The 16,488-nt window shown below is 37.3% G+C and overlaps 2 protein-coding genes across 5 annotated transcripts; one reads left to right on the top strand and one right to left on the bottom strand.

Annotated features, from left to right (window-relative positions):
• Positions 1-4,869: 4,869 nt before the first annotated feature.
• Positions 4,870-10,326, top strand: morn4 (MORN repeat containing 4). Of its 4 annotated transcripts, none has more exons than XM_053679715.1 (5): positions 4,870-4,974; positions 5,495-5,577; positions 6,153-6,263; positions 6,428-6,564; positions 8,756-10,326. In XM_053679715.1, exons 2-5 carry the CDS (start codon positions 5,507-5,509, stop codon positions 8,902-8,904), a joined length of 468 nt encoding a protein of 155 aa, XP_053535690.1. In that variant the 5' UTR covers positions 4,870-4,974; positions 5,495-5,506; the 3' UTR covers positions 8,905-10,326. The 4 variants fall into 4 exon arrangements, with proteins under 4 accessions (XP_053535690.1, XP_053535689.1, XP_053535692.1 ...); XM_053679714.1 differs by having other exon boundaries at positions 4,877-5,092; XM_053679717.1 differs by having other exon boundaries at positions 4,880-5,092; positions 6,455-6,564.
• A 474-nt stretch (positions 10,327-10,800) lies between these two features.
• ankrd2 (ankyrin repeat domain 2 (stretch responsive muscle)) lies at positions 10,801-15,603 on the bottom strand. Its single transcript, XM_047154168.2, has 8 exons — positions 15,261-15,603; positions 14,556-14,663; positions 13,612-13,716; positions 13,442-13,540; positions 13,258-13,356; positions 12,961-13,059; positions 12,753-12,851; positions 10,801-12,120 (listed from the first exon to the last, which is right to left on the bottom strand). Exons 1-8 carry the CDS (start codon positions 15,327-15,329, stop codon positions 12,037-12,039), a joined length of 762 nt encoding a protein of 253 aa, XP_047010124.1. The 5' UTR covers positions 15,330-15,603; the 3' UTR covers positions 10,801-12,036.
• Between the last annotated feature and the right edge of the window lie 885 nt (positions 15,604-16,488).

Raw genomic sequence — 16,488 nt, forward strand, 5'->3', positions numbered from 1 at the left:
GAAACCTACATCTAATTGGCTTATAATAGCTCCACAGTCTACATGTTAGCCAGTTATGCTTCAGTGTGCATTCTATGTGAAAACTGCATATTACACACTACACTACACATCACATATCATCAGAGATGTCTGTAATGACATTAATGCCAAAGTGGCATCCATCCTATTCCTCCTCAAACTTTCACATTTCTTTTTTGAGGTCTCTGACACACAGAAGAGCATGTCAGACATACACTGGGATCAAAAATATTGATTTCAAAAAGCTTCCATTTAACTTCAATTCATTTTTTAACTTGTATAAAAACTGCTCATTAATCGGTTTTTAGAGAAGACTAACTATGCTAACTTTGCTATCATTTTCTGTTTAGACAATCATTTTTGCTACTTCTCTAGCACTGGTCTCTAATGACTTCAGTGTAATTGCTACAGTGAAAGCTGGATCTGTCAAATCTCACTAATCAATAAAGTCTTCATCGTCCGCTTCCCCTGTGATTTCCCTTCATTTCTATCCTAATTGCTCTTTTTCATCCGACAAGGTTCTGTGCCGTGAGCAAGGTGTGTGTGTGTCCCTGTGTGATATGTTCCATTTTAACTCTATATCCCTCTTTGGCCTTAGGACTGCAAAGTACTCTACCAACACATTATTGACATATGGTATTCAATTTATGGTAGCACTGCATACCATGTCAGACTATCCCATTTGTCAAGAACCATTTTGCTCTTAATCTTTAGTTACGAATTGCCCACATAAGACTATTCCACACAGGCTGTTCTGAATCTCATATACCTGAACGAATGTGCTTATGTTAATGAATAGGTATACTACATATTTTAAAATGTTCCACTGAAATGGACAGGACAGGCCAAAGATGCTTGATTCTGCTGTGCGTTTTTTCAAAATTTGAGGTGTAACTTGTGGAGATTGTTGTGCTTTTTTCATAAAACTACTTGCATTGGTGAAATTGCAATTGCAGAAAATTGTCTTTCGCAGTGATGTTTTTTTGTAAATAAGACCTTTTACCTGTACTCACTTCTCACTTTCAAACGCATGTGAATCGAAAAGGGCTTTGGCTGAATGCGTGTTGTAATAACATCACATGATGTGTCTTGGCCCAAATCTGTGGTAATTTTGAAAAATTGCAGGCTCCTCCAAATATTGTGGAGTTTGTTTGATTTTGCATTAATTTCTGAGATCACAAAATTCTGAGAGACTGCTATATAGTCATGCAAACCATATTAATATTACTTTTATTAAACCCTAACCCTAACCTAATGATCTAAATCACAAGGCAAATCATATGGTATTATTTGAAATAAGTACAATACTATTTGCCAATAGTAATATTTTTTACTTATAAATAATTAACCTGCATCAGATTATTATCATTGATGATTTCAGGATAAATAAAAATCCTGAAAGATATCTGAATTTTTCAGGGAAAAAAGCTTTTGTTAAAGTGTGTCACAGTGGTGTAGTGGGTAGCAGTGCTGCCTCACAGCTCCAGGGTTAGATTCTGAGCTCAAGCTATTGCCTGTATGGAGTTCTGCATGTTCTTCATGTGTCCGTGCAGGTTTCCAGTGGGTTCTCTGGCTTCCTCCAACTGTCCAAAAACATGCAGGTAGGCGGACTACAATTCTACAATAAATTTCCCCTAAGCCTGTGTGTGTGTGTGTGTGTGTGTGTGTGTGTGTGTGTGTGTGTGTTTGTTTGTGTGTGAGGTGTGTGATGGACTGGCATCACATCCGAGGGGTGAACTCTCTTGCCTTGTGCCAAGCGTTACTGGGATAGTCTCTGGATCCACTGAGACCCTGAAGTGGACAAAGCGTGTACTGAAGATGAATAATTGAATGAATGCCATGTTAAAACATTTTCACATAGAATAATTAGTAGGTAATGCCCCACAGTTATTTGATTTGCGCTTATATAATGTCATAGTTTACAGCACTCTAGACTAGAACATTTAGCAGTGGTGAGTATGACAATGAGACACTATAACCCTGCTCACCTTGGTTTTGAACGTACAGTTCATACAACTCTCATCATATGATCTGGCATACAGAGAATTATGGGTCAATTAAACCACAGAGAGAGATGACCATCAACAACTTGTGTTCCACCCCCATCTACTAGAAGTTGACCTTTGGGATTTTTCTTGCAAGGAGAGCACACTCACCTCATTGTGTAGTCTGTGTGTGTGTGTGTGTGTGTGTGTGTGTGTGTGTGTTTGTGTGTGTGTGTGTGTGTGTGTGTGTGTATGTGTGTGTGTGTGTGTGTTATGTGGTGCTAAATGGGCGCTTATGTGTAGTGGTGCTTGCACAACCCATCCTGTCACTATAGGGCATATGGGATTGACCGTCCATTTCCCTTGAGAATGAACACAATGCTGATTTATTACCAGTAAAGGGCAATGATCTCTAAAGGAGGCCAAATTAGTCCCTAGTTTTGTGTGTGTGTGTGTGTGTGTGTGTGTGTGTGTGTGTGTGTGTGTGTGTGTGTGTGTGTGCGTGTGTACTTGTACTTATGGGCTTGATGACTAAGGACTGAAGGTCAAAGCGAGAGAAATTCTCTCTCTCCCCTGCTGTCTCTCACACGCTCTCCCTCTGTGTGTATGTGTTTGAAATAAATTGATCAAGCTTAATTTAACCAGGTGGTGGTAGTCAAAGAGCAAATTATTAGGCTGCATTAGGGTATTTAATAGCCCAAATCTTTGCAAAATATAACGCCACTTCTTTGGAAAATTAGCTCCTGTGATGGCGGGTCATTTTTCTGACAATGTTGATGCTGTTTGACTTACGGCCCCATATAATTCATGGCCATTCTACAGCGAGAACAACTCATCCTCAGTATTACAAGCAATACATCTCAAGGGAGCGATTTTTATCGACATTTCCCATTACCAACTCTTCAGGTTTATAGAGACGGTCATAAATATCCTCTCCAGTTCAAAATCAGGATGGGTCTGTGTAGGATGAAGAGATCAATTGTCAGATGTGTTCAGTTGAGTGTCACACAAGCCAGTGGGTCAGACAGACTGTAAAATAGGCTCACCAACTTTCTGAAGGAGACTTACATGGCACTGGATTAAGATGGAGGTCTGGATGCTCTGGAGCTTAACAGACATTTTCAGTGCAAAACAAAATGGTCCTAATAAAAGAAAATATATTTCTTTAATGGAAATAAAACCACTTCATTTACAAGGTACCATACACTGTAAGAAAAGAGAAAGGGAAAAAGAAAAAGAAAAGACTGACCTATCTATCTGTCTCTCTGTCTATCTATCTATCTATCTATATATCTGTAGATAGATAGATAGATAGATAGATAGATAGATAGATAGAAAGAAATTTCAGTTAATACATTTGAAAAATTTACAAACAAAATTCCCTGATATTCCCTAACTTCAACCCCAAAATGATCAAATTCCCTGACTTTCCATGACTGGAATAGACTTTATTAAATTTCCATGACATTACAGAAATTCCATGACCTGTTAGAACCCTGTGAGATGCAACTTGCAGAGATTTTTGTGCTTTTTTTTTTTTGCAGAAAACTATGTGAACTGGTGAAATTGCAATTGCACAAAATTGTTTTGCACGGTCTTTCGCAATGATGTTTGTTGGTAAATGAGACCTTTTAGCTGTACTCATGATCGACGCACATGAATCAAAGAGGACTTTGACTGAATATGCGTTTGTGATGACATCACACGGCACATCTTGGCCCAAATCTGCAGAATATCTGTGGTAATTTGGAAAAATCGCAAGCTCCTCAGATTATAGCGGAGTCTGCTTGATTTTGTGTTCATTTCCATGACTGCAAATCCTGGATGGACTGACTAATTGCACACTAGTTCAGAAAGTTATTATTTTTTTACAGTAAGGCAATAAGAAAACCTCAAACATTTATTGATCAATTTGGTCAAGTAACAAGGAAGCTGGAAAGTAATTTGCCAGCTGGCAAACACGGTCTACCAGTTTGAGTGTGTTAGATAGATGGTCAGACTAAAGCCGAGTCCACACTGCGATTTTTAATAGTCCTTTGCGACTGTTTTTTGTCAGACTGTACGAACACGATCCCCACTGTAAGCCGTGTCACACTGTTAGGATCTCAGATGTCATTAACGTCAGACTGTACAACAGTCAAGATGCGGAAAACAGATGCACGCAAGAAGACTCGTACGGTGTAGGAGAAGCCACACTACAGGACTGTTCTCAAATCTTCTAACATGGGCAGATTTTAATCAGAGGAAATTTCTGATCGCACGGGTGATTAATCGGCTGTCGGGGAACATGTCAAACTAGCGATCAAAGACTACAGATTTTGACCTAGGATTAAAGGAATCTTTTAGGATTCTAAAAATTTCTCAGACAATCAAATCGTGGCCAAAAGTGTACAGTGTGACCTGGCTTTAGCTGGATTTTTTCTGGTTGTGGTGTGTGCATGTCCACCTGATAAACGTACGACACAACATAACCTGGGGTTTTCACTCAAATCTGTAATGACTGAATGTTGGAACACTGAATAAAACAAGATAGAGCGGGACACATGTTTACGTGTAGTATCAGTCACATTAGGCTAATTTTCTGTCAGCATTTCTCACCGTTTCATTGTTCACATCAGGGTCAATGTTCAGGTTTTTAGGCTGCATGAGTCACAGCAGTATCTTTTTTTGTTTGTTTGTTTTTTTGAGGAATATCTTACCTCACGCGTTATCGGTTTAAACACCTTCCCAGAAATGAATCTACACTCAGATTTCCAGACAGACGAGCACTCCACTGAGTAACGGTTAACGGCGTTCCAGTCGTTTCCACAGCCAGCCAATCAGCACGCGGTTTGAATGCATAGCTAAGAAAAGCGTCCAATAAAACACGCCGTTCTTCAGGAAATGCACTGTGCAGGTTGCGTTGCCAGGAGAGCAGTGCGCGAGAGGAGAAGCGCGCTAGAGACTACCGCAGAGAGCTTGATAGCTCTGGGTTTGTTTGTTTGTTTGTTTGTTTGTTTTGTTTTTTTTGCTCCTCCTCAGGAAACCGATAAAATCACAAATTTTCAAAGGTGTTTTCATGCTTTTGCGACAACAAGGACATTATACAGGTAAACGCGTTTTTATTTCGACTCGTCCCCCGGAGCAGAGCGGCGGCGGGGTATCAGGGCTAGCCTGAAGTCTTCTGCTCAAGCCTGCTGTGTGTGCGCTACAAACACAGGCGACACTGCGATTACTTGCTAATTCATTCTAAATGATTTAGGCGACGACAGTATTTCCTGTCTAGTCTCTCCACGTAAAAAATTCAAGACTGAAAACAGTGCCACGGTTAACCTCACCGTCAAGACAGCTTTGAGTGTCTTCATTCAAGCATATTCTCCAGTCTACAGTAATATGTCTAAACATTCTCTCCTCCCCTTGTAGAGTACAAGCCGCCCCATTTAGAGTGTGAAAGACTCATGAACGTGTAAGTTATAATAATAATTTTATGTTGGTTAATGTTGTTTTGGCAGGGTGGTCGAGGTATGACACTGACCAGAGGCTCCTTCACGTACTCAACTGGAGAAGAGTACAGTGGTGAATGGAAGGAAGGCAAGTCATTCTTCCTCTATAGCTCCTGCTTCATTATTAAACTCAACTCATGCTGCTTTTCCAGACTACCGACACTGACATTTTGTTTCGACTCTAATCTCTTGACAGGTTAGGTATGCTCTGTACCGCATTCAGGTTAATATCAGCATTAGCATGTGTAGTGTATATCTTTGTTTTATATACAGTACTACAACTTACATTTTCATGAAATGCATTTCTTGAGCGTTCATAACTCATGGGTGATGTTTTATGTATTTTCTGCTGTGTGTATCTTTTACAAAGACAACTTGCTAAGAAGCTCAATCTTAGATGCCACCCTCTGACTCAATCCCTGAAGATATTTCTCTGACAGCTTTTAAAAGTTTACAGTGGATTGTAGTCTTGAGCTGCAGTAAGAAATCTAGTGACAGAACTAGCTTGGGAAATGAGCCGAAAGGAAATCCTGAATTATTCACACCACACCTTTTCAAACAGGAAAAAGCCACTGGCCAACATCTAAAACATTTGATTACAATTTGTGTTACCACAGATATCCAAATTAGAAGCCAAAGATTTGCATTATGTGTCCTATACAGGAAGGAGACATGGTGTGGGGCAACTGAAGTTCTCTGATGGTACTTGTTACAAGGGTCACTTTGAGAATGGCCTGTTCCATGGCTCCGGGGTGTTAATGTTCCCTGATGGATCCAGGTGAGAGATTAAGTAATCAAACTGCAATCGTTGGGCAACATAGTGATATTTAAACATTTATCTATCTCTTAATTTGTTGTTAAGGTAGAGAGAGATCTTATAATTATTGAACAGGCATGTTTTATGATTAGTTTTATGGATTATTGTCTGTTACATGTGTACAGTGAAAATCAATCACTGTTCAATTCAAGGTATGAAGGTGAATTTGCCCAAGGAAAATTCCAAGGTGTTGGAGTTTTTAGCAGATCTGATGGGATGAAGTTTGAAGGAGAATTCAAAAATGGTCGTGTGGAAGGACATGGTAAAAAAAAAAAAATACCATATGAATGAATTATTTACATATTTACTCATTTATATTATGTTATCAAATTCAAATAATATTGGAGTAGTTATAAAACTGTTAGATGTAGTATTTATGTGAATTTTGTATAAGGTTTTGTTAATTTCATACAGAAAATGATGAAAGATGTGCCACTGCTTAATTTGGATTTAGTTGGTATACTGTGCCCTTCACTAATATTGGCACCCTTGGGAAATATGAGCAAAGAAGGCTGTGAAAAATTGTCTTCATTGTTTAACCTTTTGATCTTTTGTTTAAAAAATAAAATCACAAAAATACTCTGCCCTCATGAATACCAAACAATTGCAAACAAAACATAGGTTTATAAAATATATATATCTTTGTTAAATATAGGTGTGCAACAATTATTGGCACCCTTTTAGTCAATACTTTGTGCTACCTCCTTTTGCCAAGATAACAGCTCTGAGTCCTCTCCTATAATGCCTGATGAAGTTGGAGAATGCATGGCAAGGGATCTGAGACCATTCCTCCATACAGAATCTCTCCAGATCCTTCAAATTTTGAGGTCCATGATGGTAGACTCTTCTCTTCAGGTCACTCCACAGGTTTTCTCTGGGTTTCACGTTAGGGGACTGGGATGACCATGGCAGGACCTTGATTTTGTGGTCAGTAAACCATTTGTGTATTGATTTTGATGTATGTTTTGGATCATTGTCCTGCTGGAAGATCCTACCATGGCCCATTTTAAGCTTTCTAGCAGAGGCAGTCAGGTTTTCATTTAATAGCTGTTAATATTTGATAGGGCCCAAGATGCCATGTATTCTAATAAAATGGCCAGGTTCTCTGGCAGAAAACCAGCCCCAAAACATTAAAGAGCCACCGCCATATTTAACCGTGGACATGAGATACTGTTCCATATGGTTACCTCTCTGCATGCGCCAAAACCACCTCTGGTGTTTATTGCCAAAAAGCTCTATTTTGGTTTCATCTGATCATAGAACCCGATCCCATTTGAAGTTCCAGTAGTGTCTGGTGAACTGAAGACCCTTGAGATTGTTTTTGTATAAGAGTAGAGGCTTTTTTTTCTTGAAACTTTTCCAAAAAACTTGTGGTGCTTTGGATTGTAGTTTTGGAGACTTTCTGACCTCAAGATATAACTAACTTGTGCAGTTCTCCAGCTGTGATCCTTGTAGATTTTTTTTGTCCATTCGAACCATCCTCTTCACAGTGCATTGATACAATATAGATACACATCCAATTCCAGGTTGATTCATTTCCAGTTGACTGGAATTTCTTAATTATTGCCCTGATAGTGGAAAAGGGCATTTTCAATGCTTGTGCTATTTTCTTATAGCCACTTCCCATTTTGTTAAGCTCAACAACCTTTTGCCACACACACAGCTATATTTTTTGGTCTTAACCATTGGTATGAATGACTAAGGGAATTAGGCCTATGTGTTACCTTGTATTGCCCTGCGATGGACTGGCACCCTGTCCAGGGTGTACCCCGCCTTGTACCCGTTGCTCCCTGGGATAGGCTCCAGGTTCCCCGTGACCCTGAAAAGGAGTAAGCGGTTGAAGATGGATGGATGGATGGATGTTACCTTGTATTTATACCCCTGTGCAACAGGAAGTCATGGTTGAACAATTTCCTGTTTCTAGTCACCCAGGTGTACTAAAAAAAAATTAAAAATATCAATGGGAATATAATTCAAGTATATTTTTTTCATATGATTTCATAGGGGTGCCAATAATTGTTGCACACATATTTAACAAATATATTTGTTTTGTTTACAATAGTTTGATATCCATGAGAGCAGAGTATTTTTGTGAACAAAAGATCAAAAGTTTATAAAGACAATTTTTCACAGCCTTCTTTACTCATATTTACCAAGGGTGCCAATATTAGTGGAGGGCACTGCATATGAGGGCATTGTAATTTTGTCATCAATGGAGTTAGCATTATAGTCACCGTATAAATTTAACACATTGTAATTGCAGCTCAATAATAACTTAGCATGTCCTACTCAGAATTTTCAGTCATTAAAATATTATAACGCCGTGTTTTTCTATAATTTACATAACCTTTAATGTCTCCATTTACTGTTTCGAGAGTAATGGTCTATTTTGCCGAAATTTCCTAATTGAGAATGAATAAGGATATTGTCCGTTGTTTTGGCTTCCCCTGCAGGCTTGCTGACATTTCCGGATGGTTCCCATGGTATTCCACGGAACGAGGGGGTCTTTTCTGACAACAAGCTGCTGAAGCGCGAGAAGAGCCAGGCGGTGGTGCAGAGGGCCAGGAGCTCAGCCTGCATGGCACGCAGCCTCTCTGTATGATCAACACAATGATGATCTCATAATCACCATGCTGCTGCTCTCAGATCAGCTTCCCAAACTCCACTCCTACTGCAGAGGAAAACATCGAGAGTGAAACTGATTCAGGAGCTCTCTTTCACGTAGGCGTTGCAGCAGACCCTCAGGAATGGATAACAGGGTTTCCTTTCCCTCTATCTCTCTTTCTCAGTGCTGGTCTGCGTCTGATGCCTCTAGCGTAAAAAATATATATATTTAAAAAAAAAAAAAAAACTGGGCAAGGTTATTATTGCTGCATCAATATGAACTACTTCGTCTTAGATATGGAAAAACCAAAGTCACCATCAACAACGTGGGGCTACTGAGTGTTCTATATGCGGAGTCTGTGTGCAACAGTGAGTTTATTTGCCTTTTGTGAGACCGTGATTGTGTACCTTTCATTATTATTTATCTATTTATTTAACATGTTTATTTAAATGTTATTTCAAGCACTTTTTCCATTTTGGTAAAAACAATCTGAGTTAAAGTTAAATTCTCTTAAATGCATATCACAATGTAATGTCTGGATTTGTATATACCTCATGGAAAACATCATTGTATATTCAGTATTGATGTTCGAGATAATCAGAAGCCTATACATGTGGTGGACTTATTTTGACTACAAAGCCCATAATGTGCTTTTAATTGAAATCGGGCAGTCTGGACAATGAATAGTTCACGCAGGTGATCCAATTGAATGTGTGTATTCAAACCAGTGTGTATCATTTATCTTCATGCACTTTGTGTAGTATTTTCTTGATACATGTAAGGACAGAAAGGTGTAGTCAGGCTTTGCTGACTTTAATTAGTGTAACTGCACTGTAAAAGCATGTATCTGATTTGTTTTTTATTAAGAATGGTGTGAGAGGGACTAGAAAGTTTGCCTCTTTATCTTCACCGTAATAGCATTCATCCAGTAATTGTGGGTATCTTCTAAGAACTAACATAACCATGGGTTTGGCTGTAGTCCATAAATCCATCTGTCAGTGGTGTATTCTTCTTAACATGCAGTTCATGTAATAATTATGTTTTTATCATCCAGTTAATGGCAGTCTATTGGAAAGCTGGGAGGGGGAGGAACAAAAACAAAAAATATTAAAAAGTGTGTGTGTGTGTGTGTGTGTACAAAAAAAATAATTTAAGATATTATAACTGATACACAATTACAACTAATTTTTTTTTTTTAAATTTCTTTTTGTTTGTTGTGCTAACTGTAGTTACACTGTTTTACGATGTGCAATGTCCAGAAGAGTAGTTGTACTCATTACTCATTTCTATACTGACACCAAATGTGTATTAACTTCAATATTTACTTGAAAAGTTTGGAAAGACAAAATGCAGAAAATCTGTTTTCCTGTTCAGGAAAAAAAAACCCAACAGGAATAAAAAATAAATAAATAAAAATTATGAGGCGCTAATCGAGTGTTTTATTTGCCGAATCACTGTGTGTCAAGAGAAATATCAATGCCTGACTTTCAGCTCATCCACAAAATTACCTGCCCTACAATAATGCATGGAGAAATCACAATTTTATGTAACACTGGAGGCAGGATAGGATTTATTTTACAAAACGGCGCTCTCTACTGGTCATACTGGCAATTAGCATACAGAGTCATGGAAAATTTACAGTAGGCCTAAATTTCTAAAAGACATTACTGCTATAATTTGATTATTATTTTTTAAAAAGTGTATCAGCAAGACGATATCTAATTTATTTATTTATTTATTTTAGAGAATGTGTTTTATTGATCTATTCTTTTATGGCCCGTTGTATTTGTAACGGAGATAGTGACTGTGCAAGGGTCAAAGGAATGACACTGGTAATCACTCTTCTTTGCTTCATGATGAGAATCTCAATTAATTTTCTTTATTTTATTTCTTTTTCTTGTTTTTTTTATGTAGATATGTGTTAAGGCACAGCATGTATTTTTACAGTGCAAAAGAAGATTCAAACAATCTTCCAATTTAGACATCATTTATCATTCAGAAACACGCACATATTGGCAATAAAATTAGCAAAAAGCAAATGAATGCTACTCTAGAATCCTAAAGCTTGCCTAAATGCTTGAACAAATGGCGGTGGAAATCAATCTCTCACCGTAGACAAAGTGCCAGAAACTTAGAGGTCACATGTAAGCAGAGCCACATACAGAATTTTCCACTCTCCGGAAACCTCAACAGTGTGTGGGTGTGTATGCGTGTTTTTGTATGTAATGTTTACAAAACCATCCCACATATTGATTTACACACTTAGTCTCTGGTTAATGGGCACTCTTGGCATATGATATGATGGAGCAACGGGTATCTTTCGCTAAGGTTTAATTACAACATTACAAAGCATGATTTTGCTGATCCATGTGACTGGCAAGGGTACAGTATATCCATATCACTTGTGCAAAAGGGTAACCCCTGATAGTAACCGGAAACTATGCACTAATGCCTCTTCACAAAGCCTACGTTAAGTCAGGGAAAAAACAGAAATCCTAACCCTGCTTCTCCTGTGTCCCTGGAACATGGCATGTATTTATAAAAGAAGGCCGGCACATTTGTGCTTTAATGCAGTTAACATTAATGTGGGTAAACATGACTTTGCATGCATAAGACACCATTTCAATCACAATGTCAAAAGAAGATGAATTGCACACGAGTTAATAATATCAGTTACTGTTTTACCTGAGCATGCCAATGTTCTACTCAATAATGTGGACTTGCTTAAAATGCTTGAAACTGTGTAATGTATTGTAAAATATGTTGATTATTAACCAAATTGATTTTAATGAAAACAATCCTGAGAGATTTTATTCAAGCAAGTACTCAGTAATCTGCTGTAATAGAAGTGTTTATTTATTTATTTATTTAATCAATCTTATATCCACATCTGTGTTATACACCTGTGGCTCAGATATGAAAAAAATGACCATTTTAATGGAATTTAAATGTTACCAGTTTTACTGTAAAGCATATTGATGCAGCGATTTCTAAACACACCCATGTGTAATCTGCAGATAAATATCTGTCAGTAATTCTATTCCAGTGAAATAGCATAAATTTTGCCATGTGAGGACACCAGTGTCATCAACTGTACTTTACAAAATGTGACCTTCAAGCCAGGTCATGCTATTTCATTTGCTCCAGTTTCTTCAGCATCTCCTTAGTGTCACACTGCCACATTTTCACCTGCTCCGTTGCTGTAACACCCTCCTGAGAAACAAGGATTTGCACTCTAGTACAGTATATATTATATGGCCAAAAGTATTTAGACACCTGACCATCACACCCATATGTGCTTGTTGAACATCCCATTTCAGTGCCCAGTTTGCTGTTACAATAACCTCCACACTTCTGGGATGGCTTTCCACTAGATTTTGGAATGTGATTGTGGGGATTTGCCCATTCAGTCACAAGAACATTAATGAGGTCAGGCAAGAAAGCCTGGGGAGGAGTCGGTGGTCCAGTTCATCTCACAGGTGTTCAGTGGAGTTCAGGTCAGGGCTCTGTGCAGGTCTCTTGAGTTCTTACACACCAACCTTGGCAAACAATGTCTTCATGAAACTTGCTTTTTGCACAGGGGCATTATTACGGTGGTCAAGTTTTCCCCCTTCATTCCAGTGAAGGAAAATTTCAATGCTACAGCATACAAAGACATCCTAGACAATTGAGTGGTTCCAACTTTGTGGCAGCATTTTGGGGAAGACCCACATATGGGTGTGATGGTCAGGTGTCCACAAACGTTTGTCCATATAGTGTATCTAAAATTCATTTGACCTTTTTCGACTAATATACAACAAGAACAAATTTGTTTCCCTGCACTTCAAAAGCTCTGCAATACTTACAGCATTCTTAATCTTCATGTCCACTCCTGCCAATATTAGCGACTTGACTATTTTGTATCGGTTTAGTCTCACAGCATCGTGCAGCGCAGTATCACCTTCCTTAAAACAAAGTGAGTAATGTTAATGGTATAATAGAATACATGACATTTACACACTGATTAATGTTATAAAAAAACATTCGATTTGCTGAAAACCTCATAGTTCTTACCCAATCTTTGGCATTAATCCGGACACCACTGGACACAAGATGCTCCACAACTTCCCAGTGGCCTGTTCTGGTAGCCACATGTAATGGCGTGCTCAGAAGCTGTGAGCATCAGAAACCATGCACTGACATATAAGAATTTACTTTCATTTATACAGTCATTTATTTATACACAATATATCCAAAAGTTTGTGGACATCTGACCATCACACCTATGTGTTTTTTGAGGAAAACCATATGGGCATGTGTCCACAAACTTTTGGTCATACAGTATATCTCAATTTTGTAAAGGTCTTTTACTTTATCTTTGACATTTAAATCAGCTCCTCTGCTCTGCAAGAGTTTAAGAGCAGCTAGACTTCCACCCCTGCAGGCCCAGTGCACAGCCGTACATGACAACTGAGAAAAAACCCAAAACATAGCATTTAAGACTGTGCCATAAATGAAAGAAAAATCTGGTGAACATTGACTCAAATTTTCTCACCCGGTCTTGGAAGTCGATGCTTGCTCCCTTATCCAGTAATCTCTCCACAATTTTAACGTGACCCTCAAAGGCAGCCCTATGAAGTCCTGATTTTCTGAACTAAAAAAAAAAAGTTATTTTGGGGGGAAATATCATCATTGCAATGTAAGTGTAAAGGACATCAGAAATACCTCATCAGCAGTGTTTGGGTCTCCTCCATCTTCTAAGAATTTATCAACCACTTTGAGGTTTCCATTTGTGGCTGCCTTTAAGAAGTTTTCACAATCCAGAGGACCCTATATGATAAAAGCAGTGATAATAAATTTAACTGTAACTGAAATAAATGTAAATAACTAATGAAAAGTATTATTAAATGGTTATGGAACACTAATCATACGTTTAAGAAATAGGTATTAATGAATGGTTTACCATGAACTTTATTTAAATAAACATGCTTGAATGACCTTACCACATGAATATTGGTTAGGTTATGCAATTTTACTGCTTTATTCTTCATCTTTTTTCTCAAACGTAGCTCAGTAATATTTTCAGCACCACCTAGCTCCACTATCTCATGCCTAAGATCAGACGAGGTCTTCCTCACCCGCTCCTCCACCTAATGACATCATCACTCATATCTATAACAAACTATATTGTAGGTATACATAAAGTGCTGCTGTAATGTACAAAGTCATGTACATTCATGTATAAATAAACAATCAAAATGTTGATGAATTTTACTATGAGTTTTACATTCTCCTCTCCTGTTTACGATCACACTACAAGTTAACGGTGAAGGATCTTTGCTGGAGTCCATTCATTTATGATGTCTAATAATGCTGGTTCCAAGCTCTAAGCTTGTAATACGATGAGATGAGATGCCATGGTGTTGAGTTTGGATTAAGGTGGTGACTAAAACTGACCATCTGAGAGTTCTCTAACCACATGAGACAACTCTATTATAATCCAAAAAAAGCCAATGATATCATTCTACTCCTATGATCAATTAGAATTTGAATGTAGATTATATTTCTTAGCTTTCTAATGTTTTTATTTCCCTCCCTGCAGAAATAGGAGAATGTTATTTTTAATTTCTTTAAATGGATATGCATGGTAATTCATGGCAAACACTCACCTGAATATTTTCAAAATTCTGATTTAGTGATTCATTGCTCATATCTCTTCCATCTTTAGTGTCATCCATAATCAAAATTCCCAGCTTCCGTGCACGCGTTTTGCATTTCTGAAAACAATTATTTCCGTTGAAATAAGTCAAAAGATCACATTTGAGGCATGTAGCTTTTAATAAACTGATATGATTGTGTAACAAATTAATTGCTAATTTGGCAACAGAAATAGAACAGAGGATTACAAAATTCAATATTAACCTCATAAACATTTAAATATAAACAAATGTCTTCTGGGATAATTAAATAATATTTTGATCAGCCAGTGTATCAACTCAAGTTTGAAATAAATAAAACAATATGAATTATATAAACAATTTTAATCTATAGAGTCTGAACAATCCCACAGGCAAACTGAATCTGCTAGTAAGAGTAAATGTAATATGTTAATAGTGCTGATTTTGCTTTATTTATAATGAGGACATTTTATCTGTGAGGAAAATTTGAGGAAAATTGATGTACATCAAAGAGATGTGATCCCCCCCTTTATTTATTTATTTTTACAATTTGTGAATGTGAATTTGAATTTTACCCTAACCTTTTCAGAACCAGCTGAGCCCAAACTAGTTTACTGAAATTTTGTCAATGCATTCATAAAGCTCCATATCTGAAACTTAATTTCAAGTCATAACATCTCAGAAAATATGCCATACCTGCTGTTGTTGTTCCAACTCAGCTTTTCTGTCCACTATCATGGTGGCCCACAGGATATCTTTATCCATACTGATCAAATGAATCAATATAGATAAGCAAAATTATTCCAGTTAGAAACTTCAAGAAACTCTTTCAAGCAAAGTTTCCTCTATATTAATGATATTTAATTATGAATGATAATAAAGATACCTATAAATAAGCAGCCTATTGAGTGCGCTCAGCGAGAAAAGGCTATAAAGAATGGAAGGCGGTATGGGTGCTCTTACACCACATAGCAGGCATGAAAAGCCCACAGCCAGCTTTGTGTGACAGGTGTGATCAGGAGCTGGACTCAACACTGACCTGACACATGACACTCTCCAGTGCCACTCACTTGCGCTGTGCTCATTTTTTATTAGGTTTTTTTTACAAGAGTATCTGCTCAATAAACCCACTGTATTGGGGATTATGTTATTTGTAATAATTTCATTGGTGTCAAGTGTTAGCTTGTAATTATTCACTACTGTCATACCACATAATAACCCATCACTACCAAACATCCAGGGCCATGCTTTGTCTCACACTTACTGTATAAAATGCAAAAGCATGTTTGAGTATCTGGATACTAATAAGCTAATAATAACAATAATAATAATAATAATAACAATAATAATAATGGTTGTTTATTCATCCAGTATATCACCACACAGTCTGTCATTACTCTTCTAATTAATGTGCAGATGTAAATTGTTTAAATGGATGAGAAAAGTCACGGTTCTGTCAGAGACTTTCATCACAATGCTATTTGAATTTATTATCTGTTACATGTGAATATGTCACAATGTTAAACTTTAACAGAAAGATGACATAACCTGGTTTTCTGATTAACAATGATTTATGCTCTGGGTGAGAATCCTTGACAGATGTTAAACTTCTGCTTAAAGGTTACATGGAAATAGTAGCTGTATATAATACTCATATTTAACATATGGAAATTAAATATTAGATATAGCTGAGGTTCAATCTATAAGGGAATTTACCAATACCACAGTTTCTAATGACACGAGATTTTGGTGTTTTTTTTTTTTGTTTTTTTTTGCAGCTTTGCAGTCCATGGAAGTAATTCATAAATGTATTAATATGTGAGACTGTAAATGCAAAATTGGATTTGGGGGACTCTGCAATAAGAATTAGACTTTAAAATCCTCAGTTCATTTAAAACATTAAAGAACAAAATACTAATACCTG

This window comes from Ictalurus punctatus, chromosome 3 (genome assembly GCF_001660625.3).
Source record: "Ictalurus punctatus breed USDA103 chromosome 3, Coco_2.0, whole genome shotgun sequence".
Lineage (NCBI taxonomy): Eukaryota > Metazoa > Chordata > Actinopteri > Siluriformes > Ictaluridae > Ictalurus > Ictalurus punctatus.

What these genes read in the sequence shown, in the direction of transcription:
- morn4 (XM_053679715.1), top strand. Translation starts at nt 5,507, where the DNA reads ATGACACTGACCAGAGGCTCCTTCACGTACTCAACTGGAGAAGAGTAC. An exon ending in GGTGAATGGAAGGAAGGCAA is followed by an intron (nt 5,578 to 6,152) that starts GTCATTCTTCCT and finishes CTATACAGGAAG; the next exon opens with GAGACATGGTGTGGGGCAAC. An exon ending in ATGTTCCCTGATGGATCCAG is followed by an intron (nt 6,264 to 6,427) that starts GTGAGAGATTAA and finishes ACATGTGTACAG; the next exon opens with TGAAAATCAATCACTGTTCA.
- ankrd2 (XM_047154168.2), bottom strand. Translation starts at nt 15,329, where the DNA reads ATGGATAAAGATATCCTGTGGGCCACCATGATAGTGGACAGAAAAGCT. An exon ending in AGAATTTTGAAAATATTCAG is followed by an intron (nt 13,717 to 14,555) that starts GTGAGTGTTTGC and finishes TTTATCATATAG; the next exon opens with GGTCCTCTGGATTGTGAAAA. An exon ending in ATTTAAATGTCAAAGATAAA is followed by an intron (nt 13,060 to 13,257) that starts GTAAAAGACCTT and finishes TGATGCTCACAG; the next exon opens with CTTCTGAGCACGCCATTACA.